At 42.4% G+C, this 25,939-nt stretch overlaps 1 protein-coding gene across 1 annotated transcript; it reads right to left on the bottom strand.

The window, feature by feature from the left end:
* Positions 1 to 2,943: 2,943 nt before the first annotated feature.
* Positions 2,944 to 25,554, bottom strand: rps6kc1 (ribosomal protein S6 kinase polypeptide 1). Its single transcript, XM_070849467.1, has 16 exons — positions 25,400 to 25,554; positions 24,331 to 24,366; positions 23,012 to 23,132; positions 22,661 to 22,776; positions 22,487 to 22,580; positions 22,337 to 22,390; positions 21,770 to 22,192; positions 20,685 to 20,809; positions 20,097 to 20,195; positions 18,100 to 18,147; positions 17,376 to 17,508; positions 14,137 to 15,786; positions 12,917 to 13,006; positions 7,649 to 7,731; positions 5,901 to 5,996; positions 2,944 to 5,134 (listed from the first exon to the last, which is right to left on the bottom strand). The coding sequence occupies exons 1-16, from the start codon at positions 25,499 to 25,501 to the stop codon at positions 5,033 to 5,035; spliced, it is 3,372 nt and encodes a 1,123-aa protein (XP_070705568.1). The 5' UTR covers positions 25,502 to 25,554; the 3' UTR covers positions 2,944 to 5,032.
* Between the last annotated feature and the right edge of the window lie 385 nt (positions 25,555 to 25,939).

Raw genomic sequence — 25,939 nt, 5'->3', positions numbered from 1 at the left:
GCCTGTGTGTGAACACGACGGGTGTGAGGGCTGAGGAGAGGCACATTTGGAGAGAGAGAGAGTGAGAGAGAGAGAGGGAGGGGAAGAGAGGGAGGGAGAGAGAGGGAGAGAGAGAGAGAGGTGGGAAAAGACTACAGAGAAACAGAGGGAGGTCCAGGAAGTTGCAGAAGGGGTTCAGGGGTCAATTCAGGCTGCAGGCCCGGGTGACGCTTTCGGGGCTCAGAATGAGAGGTCTGTATTGCATCATGGGAGTCCTTGGCGTGTCCTCTTCATCTTGCCTCTGACCAGACGGATTCTTCCCTGTGGCTTTGTACACACATGCACACACACATATAAAACACACGCACCTTGTTTCTTTGTGTGTGTGACGCCAAATAGACAGTGGTGGGAAAAGTGCTCCGATCCTTAAGTTAAAAGTACAACAGTGTAAAACTACTCTATTACAAGCTAAAGTCCTTCATTCAAACATCCATCTTCAGTGAAAGTACAGAATTATCATTACCAAAAAGTATCAAAAGTAAAAGTACTCATTTTGTGGATGAGAGTGACAGGCTTGTGCATCAGTGCACAAGTAGAGTTTTGCTGTTTTAAAGGGATAGTTCAACTTTTTGTTACACGAACTTATGCGAGTCAGATGAAGTGATGAATAACACTTATATCAGTTAGAGTTTATGCTACAGCTAGTAGCTGGCTAGCTTAGCTTGGCATAAACAGCTAGCCCGTCTCTGTCCAGTGGTGGTGTTGCGTAGCCAGATCTATATCTACACTGTTTATGGAGAAAGGTCTGGCTGAATCCATTATCATTCTGGTATAAGGAAAAAACGTGTATACTTGTATTGTTTGTATTTCTTCCAAACCAATCAGCATCATCTTGGGTGGCACTAAGCCCAGGATGCAGTGACGGTGCTCTTGCAAAGTCTTGTTAAGGGGTAACGTGTTTTGGTGGAACATTCACACGCAAGGAGACGAGCTCAGGCATTAAAATGGCTCATTCCCCCCAACAGAAAACACCTCATAAAACAGTAAAAGATATAAAGTTTGCTGATCATGTGATATGACTTTTACTGATATAAAATATAACTTGATCGTTGGTCGGTTGAGTATTCTCTGATGCAGCCTCTTGGCTTAGATCACACTGCTTTTTGTGAGGGGCAACAGTCAAGAGCGTTAGTTTCATTTTTAATGTATTGTATTTTATCAATCAATCAATAAATCTTTATTTATATAGCACCAATTCATAATATGTTATATTATATATATTATTATTATTATTATATATATTATATTATATAATATATAAATGTTATCTCAAGATGCTTTGCATAAAGAGCAGGTTTAGACCAAACTCTTTAATTAAGAGAAAGATCCAACGACTCAGGAATTAAGAAGAAAATGAAGGATTCAAGAATCCACACATCAGGCGCAAGGCGACAAGTGGGAAGGAAAAACTCCCCTTTGACAGGAGGAAACCTCGAACAGAACCGGGCTCAGAGGTGGGCGGCTTTCTGTCTGGGTTTTATAAGCTTATCATGTCTTTCTTATGTAAAATCTCAACATGTGAACTTGTAACTATAGCAGATAAATATAGTGGAGTAAAAAGTATAATGTTTCCCATTAAATTATGAGGAATAGAAGTATAAAGTATCAGAAAATGGAAATACTCGAGTAAATGTACCATGTTGTTATGTTAGTTACTTACAGCAACAGCAGGGCATCATGTGCTGAACCACATCCCACAAAAATATGGTTTCTAGGTTTGTGCCATATGCTGTTTAAGTCCATTTCAGACAGATTTGAGCCATTAGCAGAGAGACTTCTTCATGTGCAGCAGCTTGGGGGGATCCTGAACACACATCTCATATCTGGCTGAGTAAGATTGACAGGTTTCTTCTCTGAGCTGAAGTGAACCTCTCGCCCTGAGTGCGTGTGTAATGAGAGACAGGTCTTATGACAGGCACTAATCAGCCCAGACTCTTGACCCTGTGGCAGTGAGGCTGACACAACCGAAGCCTCCCCCGACACTGCTAACCACTCCCCTGACCTGTGTGTGTGTCTGTCTGTGCGTGTGTGTGTGTGTGTGTGTGTGATGAGCAAGTGCCATTTCAGGTAATAGTGTCATAGTAGGAATGAGTTCATGTTCAGTTCAATCAAGCCCAGATGCAAATTTTCTTAAAATGCGAAATGTTTCTGATATGAGATGGTTATTTTTAAGAGATTATAAGGAATAAAATGATTAACTGAACTTATTGGCACACACAGGACATTTAATTGATTTCTAAATACTTAAAAAAGTCATATTTAACTTACCCGCCAGTTTCTAATTAAAGAAATATATATTTTAAAAAAATGTTTTTTTAAGATGAACGCTTGTTCATGAAATAGATGATCTTAGATAGATCGATCTTCTAACTCTCAGCAAGAGAATGAATAAACAAATTTCCCAAAGCTATTACTCCACCATTGACCACCATTTTGAGTGTTACCAAAAATACACCGTTACTCCAAGTGGGCTTTTAGTTATCACATGGTGGGGAGCCAACATTAGGGGAGTCAACTGTTTTCTGCTTTGCTTTGCTTGATAACGCTGAAAACTGTAAATGCACACAGTCCTCAGTGTACCTGGATGCGTCCTGCTGCCTCAGAGAAAACTCTCAAACATATTCTTCAATAATCAATACTTTTTAAGACTGGAAGCTGTCATTACCATAACTGCACACCAAAAGGACCCATGTGTATCAATGACTGCTTGGGATTTACCATGTTATGTGTTATGTGTGTGCGTGTGCTGGCTTGTATTACTTTAACGGTGCCATTCAGCAGGAGTGACGGCGGCTGTCTAGGAGAATCAGTCCCGCCGATCAGAGGGGCTGTAGAACAAACACAACGCACTCCTGGCTCCTTACATTTAACCAGTGAAGCCATAAAAACAAGCACGACTATATGTAATGATCCAGGTATGTTTATTGTTATCCAGAGTGCACTGACAGACCAGTACAGACATACAGCACAGAGTGAGCATTCAAAAGAAAGAAATCTGTCGTCGGTCACGTTCATGCCTGTGAAAAGGGGTTAATAAGTGGATCTGGTCATTTACGGTGTCTGTCTGTTAACATGTATTAATCCGCAGTGCAGCATCAACAATGGCGTGACTATCTGTGTATTGTTAGCAAAGTGTGCTAAGATACGTTTGATATAGGCTCCAATAATTCTCATCTGATTATATTATAATGTAATATACAGCATGTCAGGAACCATATAATTCAGTCATAACAGATATTATTAAATCTGCATTAAGGTCTGTCTGGCAAGTTAGCTGATGTGTTGCTCAAAAAACAACAAAAAAAATCCCAAAACACGCACAATCAAAAAGGATCTGATTGATGAGGCAGTAAGTGATTGACAAGTTGGACATAATCAAGGTTTCAACACCTGGGTGGACCTCTCACTCAGCACTACATCCTTTAAAAGGCATATTTACAAGACAAACATCATTTATTGTTCAATAGATTTTTCATAGTATTAAATATATTACACAAATCATATTCTTGCATGCAGAAAATGCAGTGTTGTACAGTGCAGTTTCCTCTGCTATTCATTAAAAACGACTACTATTTGTAAAAGGGCTGGTTTCAAATGTGTGTTTCATCCTCGTGAATTAAACACACTCAAGTTGTCTGTTTAACTGGCCCTTTTTCCAGCTAGTCTTACATAATTCAGTTTTAATATCACTAAAGTCTTCACTCAACAACAAAACACATCTCCTATCTCAAAATATTTTGTTCATTCACCTTGCATAGTGTCCATCTGTGTTACTGAGCGTGGGCTGGTTGGCAGTAAAAATGGTTGGCCAGAAAAAAGTTTTGACAATGTTTGTAGGAAATGTGATATCATATCCGTTTCTAGATCAGAACAACACAACCCCCACGTAAAATAAGAGGCTCAACCTGTCTCACTCACAGCTAATCTCAATGGGCTCTGTGAGGAATGATATAAGTGTTAGAGGTGGCAACAAACTGAGTATATTGCACATGGGTGTTAGAAAAGGCGACTTAAAGGGAAACATTTTGTGAGGATGTCCAATCAATGTTGTTGGTAAATGTAACCAACTGAAGAAATAAATGTCTCAGTCTGTGCTATCATTTTCATAGAGAAAAACTCCTCCTGTTGCAAAATCTGTTGTACTTCCTGGTCATAAGCGCCGTCATCAGTCGTTGGTAACCATGAAGACCTACAGGCTCCGTCAGCTCAGCTATTCAATCTGTTCTGTTGCAATAAATTTCAGCTTGGGCCATTTCTTTTAGTTTTTATTGGTGTTTTTAAGCCGTCTGTGGCTACTGACGCTTAGCCAGCAGAGAGGATTTGGGGTTAGGAGTCCGGTGCTCATGAGCAATGCATCATGGTAAATGTAAGCACTGCCGGCATAGTGCAGCGAGCAGGAGAACTCAGTGTTGATGGTGAATGTAGCCCATCAAAGTGTGTGATAAACTGGCCGAGAAAGCTGATTGGACACCCACGTAAAAAGCTTCCCTTTAAATCTGCGTCAGTTGAAGTGAGTAACATGCAGAACTTAATAAATGTAGTGCAAACATAAAAATGGCACCTCTTACTCTCAGATGTGTCATTTTGGCTTACAGCTACTATATGAGGAGTGAAATAGCAACAATGTCATAGTGGATCATCACTCAGTATCAGCACTAGCTGTATAAATTATTGCACCACACATGTTGTTAAGTGTTCCCTGCACCAAAAAGGTTACACAGTAAACCCTCTATGAGATAAAGCAATGAGCAATTAACAAGGAAGGCAATACTGCTTCTTGGCAAATTCCGTACAAAAAAAATAAATATAAATCAGACAAATACCAAAGGACTGAATGGCCATTCACAAAATGGGACGTGTGCAGAAATGCATTATCTGTATTTACTGTATATCTATTCGTGTGTCCAGTCTGAGAGACGAGGAGGAATTCTTTCAGGTCAGCCAGTTTGCCAGCATGCGACTCTGGTTTCCGCAGTCCCACAATGCACAGTGTCTATTTGGGCCAGTCCACTGTGGCAAAGAAAGGGTGGGATTTGATATCGTCCACACCTCCCACACCTGCGCCCAGTCTCTCCATTGGGTTGTACTGGAGCAACTGCACAGGAGGACGAGACAGAGGCCATAAAACACACTCGCAGCTAAAAAGTCACATCCAAAAAAATTCACAACTTTAACAGTTGATGCATACAAAACCTTCTACAGACTGTACAACATTAACACAAGCTCAGTGTGTATGACCACTCCTTCACAGCACGACTGCACTGCATTCATGACAGATTTGTGCCACATTAAGCAGAGATAAATTCATGCTAACCATATTAATATACATCTAAAGATTACCAGATTGAAATTAGCTTGAAGATATTATCGTGGTGTATGCTCTGTTATTAATGTATGTCCACTATGTGTATGATGGGTGTTTATCTGTTATAATCTGTCAGAAAAATACATACATATCTCATGGTGTTTTCAGTACTGTGAGGTCTTTCACATATAGGCATTTTGAAGACAAAAAAAAAAAAAACTCTGTGTAGGTTGAATTACTGTTAGTAATTCCTGAGAGTAGTTACTTTATTTAAAAATGTAACAGATTATAACATGCACCATGCAAGATTCCCCTAACTCAATCGAGCCCTTTTAAAAAAGCAGTGAATGTAGGATTAGTCATGTTCACGGTTCTTTAATCTCCACTTTAAAGTGCATGTGACTTATAAAGAATGGATAATAAATAAAGTGTTACAAAAAAAATCTTTTTTAGGTGGCGAAAATTTATTTCAGTGGGCAACTCAATTAAATTCTGAGCATGTAGTGACCGTTAAAATATAAACAGAGAAGTTATCAGTGGCACACTAGACCCTCACCTGCTCCAGCAGAGATCTGGCCTCCTCTGAAACAGACTCGGGGATGTTGAGAGCGGTGTGGCGACCAATTCCTGCTGGATGGCACCGCAGCAGAGACTGAGCAGAGGGAAGGAGGGGTGGAAAGAATAGATAACTATCAATCAAAACAAAGAAAACCTGACAGACTGAGAGCTACAGGTACAGATATAGTGACACCCGCAGAGCCTAGGGCAATGTGAGAGCAACGGGACTGGACAAATAGGAGGAGACTAAAGAGCCAGAGCACCTGAAACAACACTGATCAAACCAACTACAACAAAGTAATGATTTAACCACTGTTGCTCTTTCTTGGAACTGCCGTGTGTGTCAGAGAATCACAGAGAGAGTGACATGTTTATACATTATACATCGTTCATACACAGCAACTTTACTGGAAGGGCCAACAGTTAGCCAGAAGGGTTTTAACAGTAAAATCTGATAAAGTCAAACTGTCAATTACAATACATTTTTGCACTCAGAAAAATAAAACAATGAATTAATCTCAATGGTGAGAGAAAGGGAACACAAGAGTGATTTTTTAACCACAGAATTTCATCCTATTGTTAAAATACTTAATAACCACTGTAATCACTGTATGTTGCAACAGCACATCTTTCAGCGCATCTAAACCTACAAAATGAAAATGCTCGCACAGAACGTGTGCAGCAAGAAAAAGCCTTTCGAGCTTGGGGAGCCGGTGTGTTTTTTTTCCATCAGTTAGGTTGGTTGCCTCTCTCTCCCTCTCTGCTGATAGGTGCTGCAGGAGTTCTGGCTGTGTTCCTAGCTGCAGTCAAGACTGCTCCAGGCAAGATCTTATCCTGCAAGGATCAAGAGACACTATGTGTGCCTGTGTGTGTGTATCATTGCCAGGACTGTACCCAGACATAATCATCAAAGGAGACATCTGTGTGACTGACTTTTTTTCCCAGGTAAGTGGGTGTGTATTGTTAAACATAATAGCACTAACATAACACCCCGACTCATGTTTGGGCCATCGATGGGAACCACCAATAGCTGATATGAAAATATGCCCAGTGGCAATCAGTTAGAATTTATTCAAATTTAATAGACAATGAAAAATTGAAGGGACGCTCTGCACCTGCACTGGGTGTCTGTGTGTGCTACTGTGTGTGCATTTGTCCTTCAAGAGAGCAGCAAGTTATAATTAGCAAGTGCATGTGTTTATGTACATGTTTAGCAGCTGAATATGTATCTGTTGTCTTCCAAACAAAAAGGCTACGAGATGCTGCCTTTTCTCCCAAGCCTATCTTAAAAGGTGGCCCCCTCAGACAGCCCAGATCCTGGACCAGCAGAGTTCCAGCACCTTGAGAGCTGCCCTGGTCTTCACCTTCCACGCCGACCTCGGATCGGTGTGCTCAAAGCCCAGCGCTACTCCAGGAGCCAGCAAAGAGGCCCGGTGAGAGCTGACCCCCTGGCCCAGCAGATGGAGCTCAGGCTGGGGGAGAAAGTCACACCGACACCCCTGGCACTCCCCGAGAACCAGAGTAAGAGACAGCAGCCAAGACGCACCTCACTCGCACACACAAACACACTAACACACACACCAAAGCAACAAACTCCACCTCAAACACATGCAGACACGCAGGCAGAATCACACACAACCTGGCAAGACCACAAAGACTGCGAGAGAGTTGAAAGCCAAGACACCTACAGACATCCCACAACACCTTCGCAACAAAGATAACGTTTTTTTGTACTTTTTGACTCACCGTGCCGGTCAGGAGCTCAAACAGGATGGCGCCCAAACTCCACCAATCGCATGCTGCCGTCTCCTCGCTGATACCTCCCACCTCTGAAACAAGAGCGGAGACACAGAATTAATCGATAAGTAAATAAGCAGAGACATAACTTCTGTGTTGGAGAAGAACACTGGGAAGAGTAATCAACTAGTGATGAATGTAAAATAAAAAAAAACCAAATGTGTATAAAACCATTCACTGATCTTAACCTTAGAAGTTCAATGCATAAGACCCCTTACAGGATTATATCCTTTTAGGCATCTTGCTTTTAAACCCTCAACATTAAACACTGTTTCAAAATGACATCTTAGATTACTTAATGTTTCATTGAATTGATACAATTAATTCAAAATGAGCACAAAAACATGGACACAGTCGCACACAGACACACACAAACAAGTGTGTGTCTCATAAAAGGGTGATTTGCATAATAAAAAAGCAGTTAAATTGAGGAAACCGTCTGCTGCAACTTCACACCATCTGCATGACCTGACCTCAAACACAAACACACACGCACTCTTTCAACACACACACGCACACCAAGAAATGTAAAGCAGGAACAACTGAGAACAAATAGTATAACATTTTTGTTCACTTCTCTTTACCCCGGCACTATTAGTCTTTTTGTTTCTGAAGAGAATCTACACCAGATTTAGGCTGCAACTAACTATTATATTTTTATTATCGATTCATCTGCTGATTATTTTCTCAATTAATCAACTGTTAAGTCTATAAAATGTCAGGACGCAGTGACAAATTAGTGAAATCACATTTTACTAACTTTACTAAGTGATTTCATGTCTCAAGGTCATAATGTCTTATTTTGTCTGTTAAAGCCCAAACTGCAAAGACTTTCAGTTTACGATAAAAGAAAAAAGCAGAAAATCTTTTGCTTGAAAAATAACTGAAACGATTAATCGATTATCAACAAACCCTGATGTGTGTATTACAGGGTGACTCCATTTAAGACCAACACAAGACCTTAATGACAGACTAACACTTGTATCTGCACACAAGACTACAAAACCCTCTCAAGGTGAAGTCTTTCCACTTTCAGTTTAGCTTGATGAGATTCTGATCCACAGTATGTGTTTAAGTAAGACACAGGAACAGATACTTGGTTGCTAAAGTCAAAAGCGAATGTTTGAGAGTGAGAGAGAGAGAGAGAGAGAGAGAGAGTGTGTGTGTTTGTGTGTGTGTGTGTATGCTAGCTCCACTGGGTACCAGATGGCCTCTTGTGCCGCTCAGCTTCCCTCTGCTCTGCTCTGCTCTCTCCAGAGGGCCGGGACCCAGGGTCACTGCTGTGTGTGCCCAGAGACCAGGCTCCTCAGCTGGGGGAGTGTAAGAGACAAAGACCCCTCAGCTCCTGAAGGCTGCTGGGAACTCCAGGGGGCTGTGCGGCTCTCTTGCAGCAAAGGTTAGAGAGGGCTATGATACGACTTGCGCGTTTCGTATACACATATACACACATACACACACTCACAAACACACACTCACAGCCAACTGAGCAACCAGTCTTCAGGGCTCCCCAGGACTACTGTTTTGACAGCCAAGGAGAGAAGATCGTCATTGAACGGACTAGTGATACCTGCGTAGTTATGAGCTGGAGGGAAAATGCTGGACACACACACACACGCACACGTCTCAGAGCAAGGTCGATGTCATCACAATGGATTAATGTCTAAGGAGCTGCAGGGAGAGTACAGTGGAGCTGGCTACACTTACCGCTCTGTCAGAGCGAGGCAGGGAGAAAGGGAGACGGAGGGAAAGAGGACGAGAAGGGAGAATTAACTGTATCCAGAGGCCATGGGTCATTCAAACCCCACTGTTACACTGTGATGTGTACATTTTCAAATTTTCCCCAACCCTCCTCTAACCTGGAATTTTCTTTCTTGAACAGCATATGAAAAACTTTCAAAATGAATCCTAAGAACTCTAAGAAAACAAGAGGATACTGAGAAGTTCAGATACACTGGTACAACAATACAGTGTGTTCACCTCGTGGCCTCTTCTTCCCTTTCCCCTCAACAATGCAGTTCCCTCCTGTTTTGTATCTTAATCACAGTCCATCTTCTCTCCTGGGGGCCATAAGGAACTTTCTCTCTTCTCCTCTTAGACTGACTTCCCTAAAAACGTAACCGACAGTCATTGTTGAAAGAGGAAGTTAAGTACATGCAGGTAGGAAGTAAGGAGGAATCGCTGTGCGATGTTCCAAGACTGCGTGTGTGTCTTATGAGCTGCGGAGGCTCAGTTAAAATGGTAAAACCAAACAAGGTGCGTCTTCAAAAAGCAACCTAAAGCCATCCCATGTTTCATCTAATAATAATATATGAACATATTCAAATGATAAAGCAGAGGTACTGCCAGGGTACAATTCCTTACTTGTAAAGCTTTTTAGAACAATGAGATGACAGCTTGGTGTCAAAAGGGGAACTGAACTTTATCTTCCATGAGATCATACTGTGGCTGAGCAGGTACAAGAAAAAAAAAAAAAAAAAAAAAAAAAAAAAATCAGTAGAAACAAACAGCGAGTGTGATGATGGAGTCCTCAGTAACTGACTTGTTACCTCAGAGGGGAAGAATACTGAATTTCCCTTTTCTTAGACACTGAAGTCAGTCGGTTTTGGCCTTGGTTCCCTCTCAATAGAACAATAAACAATTCCCATTTCTGCTCAAATTAGGCTGCGTCACAGAGTCAGTCACTCAACAGCTTGGTTTTTTTTTTCTTATTAGAGAACAAAACACCAGCCATCTGATGTTTATCAATAATGATCAAATGGTGAGAATGTAAATAAGCAGAAGTGTAGAATAAATAGATTAATACCCTGCCACTGTATTTTCCGAGTCCACTCCCGTATTATTTGGGTGTGAATGTGTGCGTTTTAAAAACATGTTTCCCTCCGTCTTACGCAGACACACACACACACACACACTCGCACATACGGTCACAGCAGGCCCCCTGCTAGCTTTCTGGCAAACAGTCATAAATCTGTCATCAGGAATGAAGCCATCACTAGAGCTGACCCTGTCTGGATAAACAGCAATACATAACAAGGGCAGGAGAGACACACACTCACTAACCTCTGTGTTAGAGTGTGTATGTGTGCTCACAAGCACATACTTCTACAGATACGCGGATGTACTAAACGTAGAGTTTTGCAAGTATTAAATACAATACAAGCAAGCAAAATAGGTGATCGATATTATTGTATAATGTGCGTTTACTCAGATTTACAGCAATAACAAATAAAGGTGGAAACGAGAGGCTCACAAGAAAAAGATGAAAAGTTGCCAGTGGTTGAATAAGACGTCAGTGGATGTGGAAGTGCTGCTGTCGCTCAACATCAGCATTACACACCCCCTGCTGGCTGATAATGTGTATTGCATCCAATGATCCACAAGGGACCAACGTTTTTATTGCATCAGGAGCTACTGTAGATGATGTGCAACTTTCACATGAAGCCAAGTTTAAAGTTTTATTGTCTCCTAAAGGCTCCACCCTTCATCCACAGACACTGAGTCCAATAGTGATTACACTTGTATTTGTCTTTAAACTAAAAGATTATCTTTCAATGAGAATTTTGAATGTAAATTTATCATTTGTAAAAGTAAAGAAACAGCTAACAGCTTCTCAAGTGTGAGTATTTGTTTCATTTTACTTATTTCAAGGGAAAAATTCAAAGTTCTTTGACAAACGTCGGTCAGACAAAATGTGACTTGTGAGGGCAGCAGTTCTAAAATATACTCTATCAATAACTATGTGATGGGGAAATAATCATTGGTTGCAGCCCTAAACTTTTCCTTTACTTGGTTATTACAGCACTGTGAAGGCAGTTCTGAATCACACAACTGTAAGTCAAGCATATCTCGTAAAATCCATCTTTTTGAAAAAAAATTTAGCATCAAATTTATTTTTAAAAAGACAATATTGTTCAGTATTTTACAGTTTACCTTGCAAGCCTACCATCCCACTCTCGGGTGTAAAAATCTCTGCCTGCTTACATTAACAAGAACATTACACAATGACTTAAGTGTCACACATGTCTCAGTTTAGTACTTTTAGGCTAATTTTAGGCTACATTATGCAGAAAGCTCCTTATGCTGAGCTTCACGCCTATGTCTTTAGGTCAGCTACTGCTGGCCACTATATACCTCCACATGCTTCTATTTCCATTAGTAGGCTTTTAAACAAGCTGTTGCTGAGGGAATAAAAATGCACACTTTGGATATTAGATAGAGCATTTGTTGCTTTCAGATTTATTACAGCAATGGCATACTGTATGTTCTAGTCACAAGGAGGATTTAAATCTGAAGTGACCTTCCTGGCTCGAGAGAGAATGAATATGAGTGATAATATAAGTGCGTGGGACAGTGAATGGCTGTGAGGGTCATTGTGCACGTCTCAGAGTGCGTCCAGTGTTTTCAGCTGACACTTATCCACCCTGCATATTTAAGAAAGTTGTAATAAACACATCACACATAATCATTCCACACAGAGGTGTGAAGCCATACGCTCAAAGCATCAACACACAAGAAAACCTGTCAGCCCATAGATGTCAAATGCATGTGCATGCACACCTCCATACATACACAAACACCCCCTCTCACACACAGAAGTGCTAAGTAGGGACACGGTGCTGTAGTCTAGCAGCAGTTTGTTTTAGGCAGCTTGTAAACAGCATGCCAGAGCTGCCACAAGCCGGTTGGGGGCAACACATGGGGGTACCCCACCACTGGCTCACTGCTGCACAACAGCACACTCTATAGGCCAATGACAGAACTACAATATCCAGCTTCTCCATACTGGGAGTAAAAAAAAAAAAAAAGGTATTTCTACTTTATCCTCCAGATATTAGCCCCTCTGAGTGATGTAATATAACGCTGCCATTATAATTACTACAGAGGTGTTTCATTTAACTACAGAAGAACAGAGTGGAAAGAGCAGCTTTGTTTGTGGATTTCTATCAATCTTATAGTCAAGAAGTGTTCACCGGTTTCTACTCAGAGAGCAGTTTGTGTACACTTGGATTGTTTATTCATGCCTGGCTATGAATGAGGGTTTTGTGACCATCGGAAAGTGGCCTACTTATGGCATGCCTGCATAGAATTAACCCCGCATAAATCTCCCGTCTGACACGCAACGCAAACAAAGTGAAGTTCCTAATTAATAAGTGTGGAGTGAGTGCACATGAGAAACCAGAGAAATTAAGTGCATTGGCATGTATACGGGTGTCTCACCTGGTGCACAGTACATATTGGCAATGGCCTCTTTGTCGATGGAGTCTTCCACATCAATCCAGCTGCAGAAGTAGGTAATCTGAACATGACCTAAGGAGACAGGCAGAGGGAGAAAGTGTTCAGCCGAAAGTAGAAGCGTGAGATTTTCATCTGATGCGCTGCCTCTCGTTAACCCCACAGTCAAGTGTCACTCCGACTTGCTACTTTTCAAACCGTTCACTCACCTTTAAAGCACTTCCTTCCTCCGTTCCTTTCTGCCTCTCTACATCTCTCCGCGAGCTTTTCAAGCACACAGCCTCGGCGATTACTCCTGTTTAGCGGCTACCCGTTAACGCTATCATTAGAACTAATGGTGTCATTAGGTAGCCGTGGCCATTAGCCTGGGCTAGCCAGACTGATGCACCACACTACGCCGTTGATGGGCCCTTTAGAACAATAATTACCACCAGGGAGACGAAAACAGCCACTCAGCTAATTAGACGCTTGTTGATAACGAGGTGGAGAGAGATGATTGTAGGACAACAAAAGAAGAAGTTGAGGGGGAATCTGTGACCTCCTGGTGGAGCAACACTTTCGCCTCTGAAAGAGGCTAGTAGTAAATAGATTGCATTGTGGTTGACTGACAGACAGTACCTCAGTCAAATACTATCTGCCCTACCAGAGGGATTAGCAGAGATCTTGACCTCATATAAGTAATTCCTTTTTTGTTGGAGAAAAGAAGCAAAATGACATCCTCAGAGGGATGTCCTTTTATGCTTGTCTAAGAGAAATATGAGCAGATGCCACCAAGAGTCAATAGGATTTTCATTCGGTCTTTATTGAACTATTTACTTCTGAAATACCTGCGGTTAAACTCTCAAGAGGCCATCCAATAGTCTGTAAATGATTCCTCCTGCTGCGTAGTTCATCCTCTGTTCACTGTGATTCCATTTTGATGAGACCCACAGCTGTATTGTGCACTGAGCTGGACGACAGAGTTGTGGTATTGTTGTTTAGCAGTATTCCGGCTAATATTGCAAAAACTCAGTCAAACCGAGATACACTTAAAGACAAACTGTCATCTCTGTGCATTATAATCTAAGAGGGCTTCACACTTTAAGCTCTAGGAGAGTTATAAAACAAATGAAAAGATTGTGGGATCTAACAGAAAAAAAACAATTTTTACGGGAATTCTTGTCAACAACACTGTGCCATGAAAGTGGTAATAAAGGATGTCTAACCTTGGTGGTCGAGCAGGATGTTGTTGGGGTTTAGATCTCCACAGACGATGCCCTCTTGGTGCAGAGAATCCAGGGCTGTCACCATCTCTACTGCCCAGCAGCGTACAAACTCCTCTGGAATACGAGCTTGGGATGCAGCCAACGACAGCTCGTCCAGCTCTGCAAACAGCCGTGATACTTCTTTATCAAATTCGCTGCCACCTGTATTACTAATAACTCTTGATGATTCACCATCAAGACCTAATAAACTCTCAACCACTGCACAGGCCTCAGTCCCGTTTGTGGCTGTGGTGGAGCCTGTGCTGTTGTCACTGGGGTCTGGAAACAAGTATGTGTTTGAATTCGCCTCTAGTTTCTCAGTCTGCGAGTCAGTAACTGGAAGGTCAAGAGGAAGGTCATTATTTTGGCATGCAGGATGAACCACCATTTTGTCAGAGGCCTCTTGTCCAAATACCAAGCTGCAGTCATCCCAAATTGAGTTGAAGGGAGAGGACGAAGCAGCACTGGTGTCACAAGTTGCAGATGCTGTACACAAAGATGAAAGCTCCTGCTCCAGTGGCTGCTCCTCCCCCTCCTCAGGCTGGCTGTGAAGCTGTAAAACATCAGGCTGGATGAACTTCTGAGGAGAGGCTGTGGCCTCGAGGCCCAGACACACCCCTGAAATCTCTAACTCCTCCTGTAAAGAGTCTACAGTCCCACTCGTTACAGGCAGGTTGACCAAAAGGTCTGGTGGATGACCCTCATCCTCAACTACAGCCTCTTTAAAAGAGATAACTGGCACTGACTCGTTGGAGTCTTTATCACTGCAGTCCAACCCCCAAAACTCTGAGCTGTGGCCCCTGACCTCCTGAGCCAGCTCTGGAAGATCCTCAGTGACATCCGAGCCCAAGTCAGATGTAGAAAAGACGGGGATCTGCTTCTGAGGGGGGCGCTGCTCTCCCAAGTCGAGACAGGTCACCTCACTTGCACTGTCTTTGCTGTCAATACGGAAAAACTCCATTGGCGTGTGCTTGGACTGGTCCAAAGACAGAGGCACGGCAGGGGAGGGCAAAGGACTGAAGACTTCACTGTGGTCCTGTCCTTCGCATCGGTATTGCTCATTGTCAAAAGTGTGGCCACTTTTGTCAGACGACTCGGTGAAAAAGCCCAGTTCCTGAGAGCTGATAGGTGAAGAGAGGCTGTCGTTGCTAAGCAGTGAGCGGCTACGAGAGGAAGTGGTGGTTGTCGCTATGGGCACTTCCAGGGACAGCATTTCTTGTTCACTCTTCTCCTCCTCCTCCTCTAGTGCATCAGGTTCTACTTTGTCTTGTTCATACTCATTGCAAAGTGTCAAATAGCTGTTGGTGCACTCTTCCTCAGAGGTGGCTCCAGAGTCTGACTGGGCCCCAGTTTTTTCAATAAGCCTGGGAAGAAGAACCCTTTTCAGAGCAGACGTGATGATGTTCTCCCCTTCGTTCTGCAGCCCTGAGACATCAGAACAAGCACCTGGACCAGAACCAGCGCTGGCGGAGCCTCCATCCAGCTGTGGTACAGCATGTTGTGGAGAGTGTATAGCTGCTGTGTGACTTTTCTGGATGAAAGGAATGTCAAAGCTCTCCTCTGGGCTGGAATTACGCAGGTACTTTCCGATGTGAGACCACAGCTTCCCACCTACAGATGAAGGAAACAGGGCATTAAGGACAAAGAAAAAAAGGTTCACTGTGGTTCACAGAGGTATTAAGAGAAAAAATTAGGATTTAGAGAGAAAGCTGTGCAATTTCTAGATAATTCCACCACGTTTCCAATGCAGGAACTTTTCCTGAAATGTTTTTTTCACCAACTGGAGAAACACTGGTCTAAATTTAGTGTCTAGGCCACAGTTCCCATCTCCCAAAAAAACGTGCTCTCAGGGTAACAGCACAAAAAGTTGCTGACTGGACAAACACAAGCCTCAAGGCTGCTACAATAAACAAACACTGGGTGCCAGTAGTATCAAAACAGGGATAGGGGCAGCTTATTGTTATTGTCTTATTGATAGTGGCCTATTCAAAAGGTTCTCTATATGAGATCTAAGCATCTCACACTATGACAAATGTGCACCTCAGCCCTCCCCTACCAACCGCTGCAGATATGCAATTTGTTCTCACTGTATACAACCACCTGACTCTTGAGGGGCTCTAAAAGCTCCAGAGGCAGGTGTTTAACTTTTCTGTCCATAAAAAAAACTGCACACAAACTATAGTAACTAACTAATATTCATGGTTCTTTGGGTGCTGTGTAAGGACAAAGAGGAAAGAGCAAAACGAGACTTTTAATTCCTAACTTTGGTATCTGGTGCTCCTTAGTTACTGGGACTGTTTGGAAAAAGGGTAATTAGTTTCCACTTAGGAATGAGCAACCAAGGCAAACAAAAACAAGTTATGATTGAACCCATTTCACTAAATGGGGTTGGGGTGGGTGTGTGTTTTAGGTTCCCAGTGTAATGTTAGCATTTTGACTTCCCTCTGTCTTACACACACAGACGTGCAGATACACACACAGCTGTAGTGTGAGCAATTGGAAGCCAGCATCTGTTGTGTGTGATGAGAATGGATAGGGAGTTCACAATGATGATAATGATAGCGGGGCAGCTCGATGGCTTAGAAAGTAAAACCATCCACATGTTTTGTCCAATGTCACTCAGGTCACTGCCTGTCTACGTCTGCCTGTCTATCCTCATTCAACCCATCAACTGCTAACAGCATACTATAGAAACATAAGGAGAAACCCTGGATTTTATGAATCGCAGAGCTGGGACGTGACTGTAGTGAAACTAAGCATTTTCTAGCATTTGATTAGCTTTATTAGATCATGTTGAACCGCCCCATATGATATTCAATATTGTCCACTAATATTAGCGCAGGGTGGTTTTAGTGTGCACCAGATTGAATAGGTTACAGGGCATTTAAAAATATGGCTGCCTTTCATTGTATGCACTCACCCACACAGTAAGAGCTACACACACATCCTAGAGTGAGTGGGATGTAAGGAGGCCCAGGTGTTGGCATAGCTAATGAAGCATGACGCCACCTGGTATTCAGAATAATGACCTGTGACACACACCCATCTCTATCAAACATCTGTCTGGAACAAGGGCAGAGAGAGGGGCGGGAGAGGAGAGGCAGAGGGATCGGGTGAAGGAGGGGAAAAGACAGTTGGAGATAAAGAAGACAAAAGAGGGAAGATGAAACTGCTGAGCATGAGATGTGTGCGCGTCTTACCTTCAGCATACTGCAGCAAAAGGAAAACTGTGTCTTCTGAGACGATAAACTTCCTTAGCTGCACCATGTGGGGCACAGAGTGAGGCATGATTGTCCTCTTAGTCCGCCCGCAGTCACTGCTCTTCCTCAGTCCCTGCAATAAGAAGGGGGAGGAAAAGGAGGAGAGTAATTCAAGGTGAAGTAAGCAAGGAAAAAATAATGTGCATTTGAAAACAAGAAGAGAAAAGGGAAAATTAACCCAAATAAGGAGGGTGTGTGAGGAGAATAATGTGGCCGAGTGTTTGTGTGAAAAATAAGGTGTAAAAAAAAAAAAAAGTGAGGAAGGCTGTGTGGCAAAGGAGAAACCTCCCATTAAAGAGGTGCCAGCTATGCCCCATGGCAACCCAAAGTCACTGGATTCATCAAGCCACATACAGCGCGTGACTTTAACAGAGCAACACAAATCTATCAGCGCTACACGTAAAGTTCACATTGGCTGCTAGTGTGTACGTATGCGTGTGTGCGCGCGCACGTGTGTAGTCATCTGTGCCTGCGCTGTGCGTTGGCATCTGGCACACGTCTCACACCTGAGAGCAGAGGAGCTGACAGGGACAGGCCCATTAGAATCAATTACACCGGTCACACACAGGGGCTTCTGGCACACTTCACACTAACACTTACAGTCAAGATGACAAGGATGCGGGGTGCACGCACACACACACACACACACACATATTACACTTACTTTCAGGATGAACGTCTCTTGTGTTCTCTTGTCCATGACCAAAAGAACCTGTGATGGAAGAGTGCCATTAATTGCCAGGTATGAACAGACATACACAGTCCAAGATGATGTAGTGGTTATGTCCTCCAGAGTAGTTTTTTCAGTGACTGGGTCAGGGCACGCATAAGGGTCACAGAAAGATAAATGTAGGTCCCTAAATGATACTAGAAAAATTGGCATTAACACATCAGATCCTGCTGTGTTGACCAAACCAAGTCCCAGTCACATAATAACGGGTAAAAGCAATCTATAGATGTCTGTGGTGTAACAGCAAAAGAGGGTGAAGAGCACTGTAAAAGGTCGCAAATGACCGCATATTTCTTAAAATACATTATACATGAATCAATCAGTTCATTAATCAATATTTAATTGACGTAAAATAAAATTTTTTTGATCATCTCAATGTTTAAGGCTTAAATAATTTATCAAATACACCAACCGTTTATTGGTTCCATTTTCTTTAATATGGAGATTTTCTGCTTTTTTAACTATTAGAAATTAAGTATGTTTAGATTTTGGGTTGCTGGTTGAACAAAACAATCAATCTGAAGAGGATACGATGGCCATTTTTCAATAACAGAAAAAATAGCAGACAGATTATTGAAAATAATAATTTTCACACCTCACGTACACAAAATGTATGTTGTGCTTATACAGTACAGCAGATGCGCAAATTTCTTTCCTTTGCTGCTAAATTTTTAAATTGCAGAGCACATGCATTTCTTCAAAAATATATCACTCCAGAGCCGTGCAATGCTTCATAGCAGACAGTAATTGCTAGCAGGGGCATCTCTAAAAGCCTACTTTCCTCCCACCTGCACCCATATTCCAACAAAAAACAAAGGAGGTCCTGCCATCTCTCATTTAACTTTCCTTTCTCCCTCTGGCTCTTCCTAATATCTTCATTTCCTCCCTCCTTCTCCCTGACAGCTCTATTGCTCTGAGCGGAGAGCTTGGGCACACGTGTGTGAGCCGGTCTGTGTTTGTGCGTAGCCGAGTGCAGTGTGTGCGTATGTTTTGTGGGTGCGTTCTCTCCATGTGACCCTGGCGGGGACCAAACAGGTGCAGGCTAAATGGATATGAATGGAGCTGTGAGTAAACAGAGTGGCGGTGCTAGCCAGGGCGCTAATATAATTAAGACACAAACATCAGGGAAGGGGGGAGGTGGAGAGGAGGGGCAGGGGGGGCAGTAGGGTGAGGAGCTCTCTCCATCTGTCCCCTCTGTCCCCATTAAAAGTGAAAGGAGGAAGGAGGAGGAGGAGAAAGATAAGAGGAAAGGCCATTTCTGAAAAGCATAGTTGTTTTTTTTTGTTGCTCTGTTTATGTTTATGACATATTGTAGATTTTGCGTGCACTTCTGTAGAGTAACACATGTTAGTGTAGTGTCAACATTTTCCTTGGGGTTTTGTGTGTGTGGAGGACGAGCATCATTGATTCAGTGTTGTGTGCTGCTCTCTGAGCTGCTTGCCAAGTCATTTCATGGCTGAGTGGTGAAGTTGCTTCACCGGCAGCTGGTTGAGGGGACCAGCAACCTAAACTGACCTTGTGGCAGTCATAACTGACGCTAAACATACACACAGACTCAGCCCTTAACATATCATCCAGTAAATCCATTACACTTTATTGCTTCACATAAGAGAGATGGTCGAAGAAGGAAAGGACACAAGGAGGGGAAATTTTAAGATAGATACAATCCATCTTTAAATGAGTCGCTGCTGGACCGAAGCGGAATTATTTTGTCAGGACAGAGATTACAGATTAATTTTCATTTCTGACAACAGATTGAATAACATGAAATATATTTAACGGTAATCAATTTTTGCGTTTTTGTGTATTTCACTTACTCTGTAGGTAGAAAATAAAGACAAATTGTTCATTAAGATTTTAAATGAAAGACCATTAAAGAAAATGTACAAGATGTGGCTGCAAGTTGCAAGATTTCCCAATGGCAAACTGACCTTATCTATGACTCCAAGCACCCTGTAAGCTCGCAGCTCCTCAGATGGACTCTGCTGGCCTCCTCTGCTGGTGGACGGGCAGCACTGTGCTCCCAAAGCCTTGGGCAAAAGAACAAATGTGTAATTTTATCATTCAAATCTGGACACATTCATTAGGTACAATGAGCTCTTGCAACATGTGACCCAAGTAATACGTGAGAAAGAGCAACAGTCAGTGTCGTAGTGAAAAATATGAAAAAACCTCTAAACTCCTGAGGGAAATATCTGTTTTCTTTAACTGATGAATGTAGGCTCATTACTAAAAAGCTCTCCCTTTCACATCATCGCATTGTTTTCAGTTTTAATCTGAATATAAAACATAAAAGATTTAATCTTAATATAAAAATCTTGCCAATGACCGCCAATGTGCATTATAAAAAGATCACCATTTCAACACTTGCTGAGATGTTTTCATCTGTAATAAACTAGAAAGGACTCCAACATACTGCCTCAAGTGGTTTGAAGATCCCGGTGGATGTATGCATATAAAGCACATTTGCATAATATAATAGACAGAATATGGGCCAATGACATTTCCCTCCCACTCACCACTGTCTGTGTTGACCCTTGTCCCATGTTGCTTCTCAGATGCTGACTGGATATCTGTTCTGCACGCATCAGATACTCTGCAGTCTTCTTCTTCACTGCCTCTCGTCGTGTAGGACTGGATTCACCTGCACAGGGGTGAGTGAGAGAAATAATTTTGCCTTTACAAAGCAGTTTGTAATAACATGGTGTTTTGCCATTAAACAAAATGCCAGTACAGAAACTTTCAACTCTGCAGTATTAAGTGTCAAGCCAGCAAACCACAAAAGTGGGGTGCAAGGTCAGGATCATTGGCAGTGGTTTTCAACAACTGGGCCGCTTGTCAGACTCTGACAAGAGCCAATCATTCATCCACTTTCACCCCCAGTGCCACCCACCTGTCAGAGTGAGCAATGTATCGATCATCATCATCGATTTGTTAACAATATGATGGATTAGTTGTGAATTTGCACAAATTTCCAATTAAGTGGGGAGTTGTAATTTACATGATATCTAAATAAGCTTGAATTTTCACATTTCTTTTCCTCTGTCTGTGTATGTTCGACTTCCAGCTGCTGTGTCCCTTCCTCTCCCCGATGGATGCTGGCACTGGTTCTGACGGTTTCTACACAACAGGCATGTTGCTAACCAGCAAATCGGCTCCGTTTGAAGTAGAATTAAACAAACGTATTTTTAACCAACTTCATCAAGTGAGGGAGAATAATGTGGAAAATCCATATCATTCAAGCTGCTTATTTTTATATGTCTCCAAACATATCTGGTCACGGACCACCCCAACACCACCCATCCACCCATCCAATGTCCCACCAATCCACCCATGCCAGTCGGCAAGACCACTCTCCTGCTAGACTGCTGGTCCCCACGTTCAAGAAGGTAAAGATTCCTGTTCTACGTGAGTGATGTCTGGGTCATGACTCATGTACCTCATGAATAAGTGTCACCCCCCTTTCTTTAACTTTGGGTAACCTGAAGAAAGCCTTTACATTGGTCAGCTAAAACACGTTTTGTTCTTTTTTTTGTCTTAAATGGCACTAAAGTGGAGAACACTGACCTAAAAGAAAAGTGACCCAGCTCTCTCCCAAACTGACCTTGTACTCCTTGAAGCAGCAGGTCCACTCCGCTGCGATAGTAGGAAAAAGCTGCTTGGAAGTCCTGCTCTCTCTCCTTCTGTACAGCCAAACAGATGAGCTCACTGGCTCTGTCTAGGTAGTCTGACTTTACGTCCTTAGTGCTGCCACCGCTGTCTTTCTTCAGACTGCCGGAGAACAGTGGCGCTCGGCCTGGCCAGCTGACCTCTGGGTTAGGGGCTGAGGAGGCAGGGGCTGGGGCAGGAGATGGGGTGCGGCGGTCATGCAGGGAGGACAAGCGAGGGCTGCAGCTGCTGCTAATGTGGGTGGCTCCCCCCTGTGGCTGGTTTGGGGAGGTGCGGCCTGAGGCCATGCCATCATCCAGCCCAGCCAAAGAGTCTGTATCCACCGCCAGGGAGGTCAGGTCGCTGTCACTGGACGGGCCTGGGGAGGAAAACAATGTTAGGGTCAATACAGATGGATACAAACATACATGCTTCATAATAAGTCTACATATGCTTGAAAAACTAAATTCTCAGAGAGCTCTGATGTAAGGGAGTGTTGTTTTGATGCATAAGCAAACTTTACCTCCATACTCAGATGTGATGGTTAAATCATCTGCGCCACTGATGTCTCTTTGAACTGAAAAACATGTGGACATATCGCTGAGAAATTAACAGTCATTGTAAATTAAGAAGCAGACTGACAATGAGGAAGAGTTATTGTGTGCAAACTGACCATCAGAGCTGCAGTCTGATAAACTGTCTGCCAAGAAGTCTGAAAAGGGCTCCGCTGGTCCTATGAGCTCTGAGCCGTCATGGACCTCGCCTCCCTTTAAAAGAATTAAAAACAATGCAGTTCATAGTCTGTCTAGGAGTACGTTTGTGTTTCAGCATGTGCGTGTTTAAGTACCTTGAAGAAATCTTGGATGTGCTGACTACTGTAGAGAACAGGAATATTAGCAGAGAACTGTAGCAGATCCTCGGAGCACTGTCTTCTTTCCTCAATTACGGAGTCATCAAAACGACCTGCATGTGCATAGAAAGATATGAGTGAGATTGCCTTGAGTTGACACTGAGTTGCCTCAAGGGGGCAGAGTCATCACTACATCTCCAGTGGTTCAAAGGTCCAGGATTTATGGTTTTGTACTACAACACAAGTCTGTCACTATAAAGTTGATTGCTAACACTAACAGACAAAGATTACATTACAAGATGACCAGAAAATTAAAGAGGAGAACAGTCAACAGGGTTAGTTTCTCACCGAAGACTTTGGCCCTGGCAAACGGAGGGAACAGCTCTGACTGGCTACATGCATTCTTGTGTAGCTGCCAGAGGTTCTGATGAAGCTTTCGGAAATCACTGTATCTCTTCCACACTGTTATCTACAGAAAGGGAGAGGGGAGAGATGGATGAAGATAGGGAAAAAGATGAGTTGGGGTATGAAAAATGTTTGATATGTGTGAAGCTTCAGCAAGTGCATTATATCAGTTCTGTTTGCCAAACACTGCCTGAGCTCATTATCACTTAGACCTCAATCAATAAAATATCCATCAGGTCTGGTTAAACGACAGCACCTACAAACACTGTGAAACTCACGTCAGCTATTGCTCCAATGACAACACATGAAACAATCGAACTCGTGTGACAAGTTAAATTCCTCATCTCACCTCCATGTTGTGTGATAAAACTTGAAAACATTCATACACACAACTGGATAAGGTAGTTCCTTACTCTGTGGGGTAAAGCAACACATAATGACCAAGTGTTGAGACGCAAGTCTGGTTTGCCTGGCCGGCGTGCAGCTGTGGGAAAACCTGGACTGAGAACCATTCCCAAACAGGAGCATTGCTCAATAATGGAGGTATGTGCGTCTCCAGGCAAAACTCTTTCACTGTCTCTAAGACACACATGCAGTAATTGACATCATGCCTGCTGCATTAGCACTGGTTCCCGGCTAGGCTGCATTCCTCAGTGTGTGTCCAATGTAAGACAGCATTACTGTGTGTTTTTACTGCATGTTCAATGATACATTATGAGAAATGGGAATAAGTTTATGTTCTATAAAACCTCTGAAAAGACAAAACAATTGTTTTGTGAGAGGTATTCCATAATATTTAATCTGTGTCTAGTAACATCACCGTCTGTGTTTTGACATGAAGACAGTAAGCTTGGCATGAAAAAAAAAAATCAAACTGAATGAACATGTGCAAAAGCGGAGTGTAACAATTTTACTGATGTTTCCCAAAACTGAATTTTTGGCCAGAAAAAATGCTTTATTAAATCTCATGTGTAACTAGGTGGAAAAGGAACAGGTAGCCAAATACAACTCGCACATGTCAGTTTCAGCTTATACTTCATGAACAAATACTGTAAAACTGCAAATTTTGAAATGTGTTATACTACTATTGGAGGGTCTCAGCCGACATGTCAGAGATGACATACAACCTGCATACTACATACCTGCAGGGAAAAAAAGCCTTTTTCAAAATTTTTGCGTCAAACTTCTGTCTTTCAAGAAAGTTTTCAACGCTTTGCTCACACACAATCTCAGAATATGAAAATACTCGCTACATGTCTTACCTCTTGGACATCCTCTGGGTTCTTCCTGGAGATTATCTGTGTGGCAGAGGGAGGACAGAAATCAAGGATTTGGACACGCCATGTGAGTTATTCCTTTCTAGAAGATGTCAGAGCTGGTTTCTTGTGAGGCAGGCACGAGTATGAGCAGCAGCACAGCTCTCAGTGTGACAATGATTGCATTATATAGCGAATGACGGGAGTCTGGAGTGTAAGAACGAGACATCACCAACATTCATAAGTAGGATGGCAGGCAGGCGGAGACGAAGAAACTCAGCCTGTCCGTCCTAACTTACTAAACTGTGAGTGTGTCCATTTAAGTGTAAAAATCACTGCAGGCACTGGTAACTGGAGGTCTGACAGAAGAGTGGATGAATAATGGGATATTCATTTCATCATCAGAGGACTTACTTCTCTAAATCATCAAATTAAAGCCTGATTTTCCAATACTGCAAGTGAGTTTTGACTTTCTCTTACAGCACCACCTCCTTTTAGGTAAACAGGAGATAAACACAGGCTTTGACATTTCTCCATCTCAGCTTAAACAGCAGGTATGACTTGACAACCAGGTTCCCTACGACGTTAATGACTAATTTCAAGGAATTTCTCAGGGAAAAATTGCCTCAAAATATATCATAACAATAAGAAGCAGCTATGTAATTATTTCTGAGAGCCTGGCCTGATATTTTTCTTCTTAAAAGATGCTTAACATTATCTCCTTGAAGCTTGTCAATCGTAACGCCACATCTAACATTAACTAAGCTAGCTACTTAGCCATCTACCCAACTACACCAGTTTAACACAGCGTTTAGGTTGGATTCAATAAGCATGGCTAATACTGCTAATGCAATTTAGCAACTAAACAATACACTGGGATTACAAAACGTCGTTTGAAATAAAATGAATGTGTCTGTCAGCTACATCTGTGGTGTTCACACAAGCTGTTACCACTGCTATCAAATTAGCTTGGTTAGCACAGCTCAGGCTACTCAGCTAGTTGGTTAACCTAGCTAACAACACCTAGCATTAGCATTAGCCTTGTTGTCAGTGTGCCCATCCTCCCTTTACTTACCCTTGCGGTGACTTTGTACACAGTGTAGCCTTTCTGGTGTTTTTTAGGATCTGTGACAGTATAAAACCGAGCCAGTTCTCCTCTGTCCCGCTGCGATATCATTCTGATAGTGACAACATTGCCAAAGCTACCAGCCGGCTAGCCGTACACATTCATTCCCTGACTGCACAGTGACAGGCAGGCAAACAAGTCAGAGCTCCTCCCTCAGGAAAACCTGAGAAACTACAGCAGATTCATATGGTACTTGGGCTGTACAGTATACAGTATACACAGTATTTTAGTAAGTGATTACGTTTTATTAAGTGATATCAAATGATTGGCTCTTTTGTATGATCATATACATTTAACAAGCAGCAGTTAGGCTTACAGTGCATGAAATGAACACAATAAATGTAGACAAACAGAGAAAAGCATGTTAGTGTTGTATATTACATACATAATCATAGCATACGCACAGACAGAATGACAAATATATAATATAATATAGAGTTGAGCGATGATGGCTGAATTCCATTTAGCTACTTTAGTTTCAAAGTCTAG

This window comes from Pempheris klunzingeri, chromosome 18 (assembly GCF_042242105.1).
Source record: "Pempheris klunzingeri isolate RE-2024b chromosome 18, fPemKlu1.hap1, whole genome shotgun sequence".
NCBI lineage: Eukaryota > Metazoa > Chordata > Actinopteri > Acropomatiformes > Pempheridae > Pempheris > Pempheris klunzingeri.
This window is presented reverse-complemented; position numbering and strand designations above follow the sequence as displayed.

Bases quoted from the DNA above. Each gene is read 5' to 3' on its own strand.
- rps6kc1 (XM_070849467.1), bottom strand. From the start codon at position 25,501: ATGATATCGCAGCGGGACAGAGGAGAACTGGCTCGGTTTTATACTGTC. The intron at 22,581-22,660 runs GTACTTAAACAC...ATTCTTTTAAAG, and splicing joins ACATCCAAGATTTCTTCAAG to GGAGGCGAGGTCCATGACGG. The intron at 22,391-22,486 runs GTCAGTTTGCAC...CATGTTTTTCAG, and splicing joins ATCAGACTGCAGCTCTGATG to TTCAAAGAGACATCAGTGGC.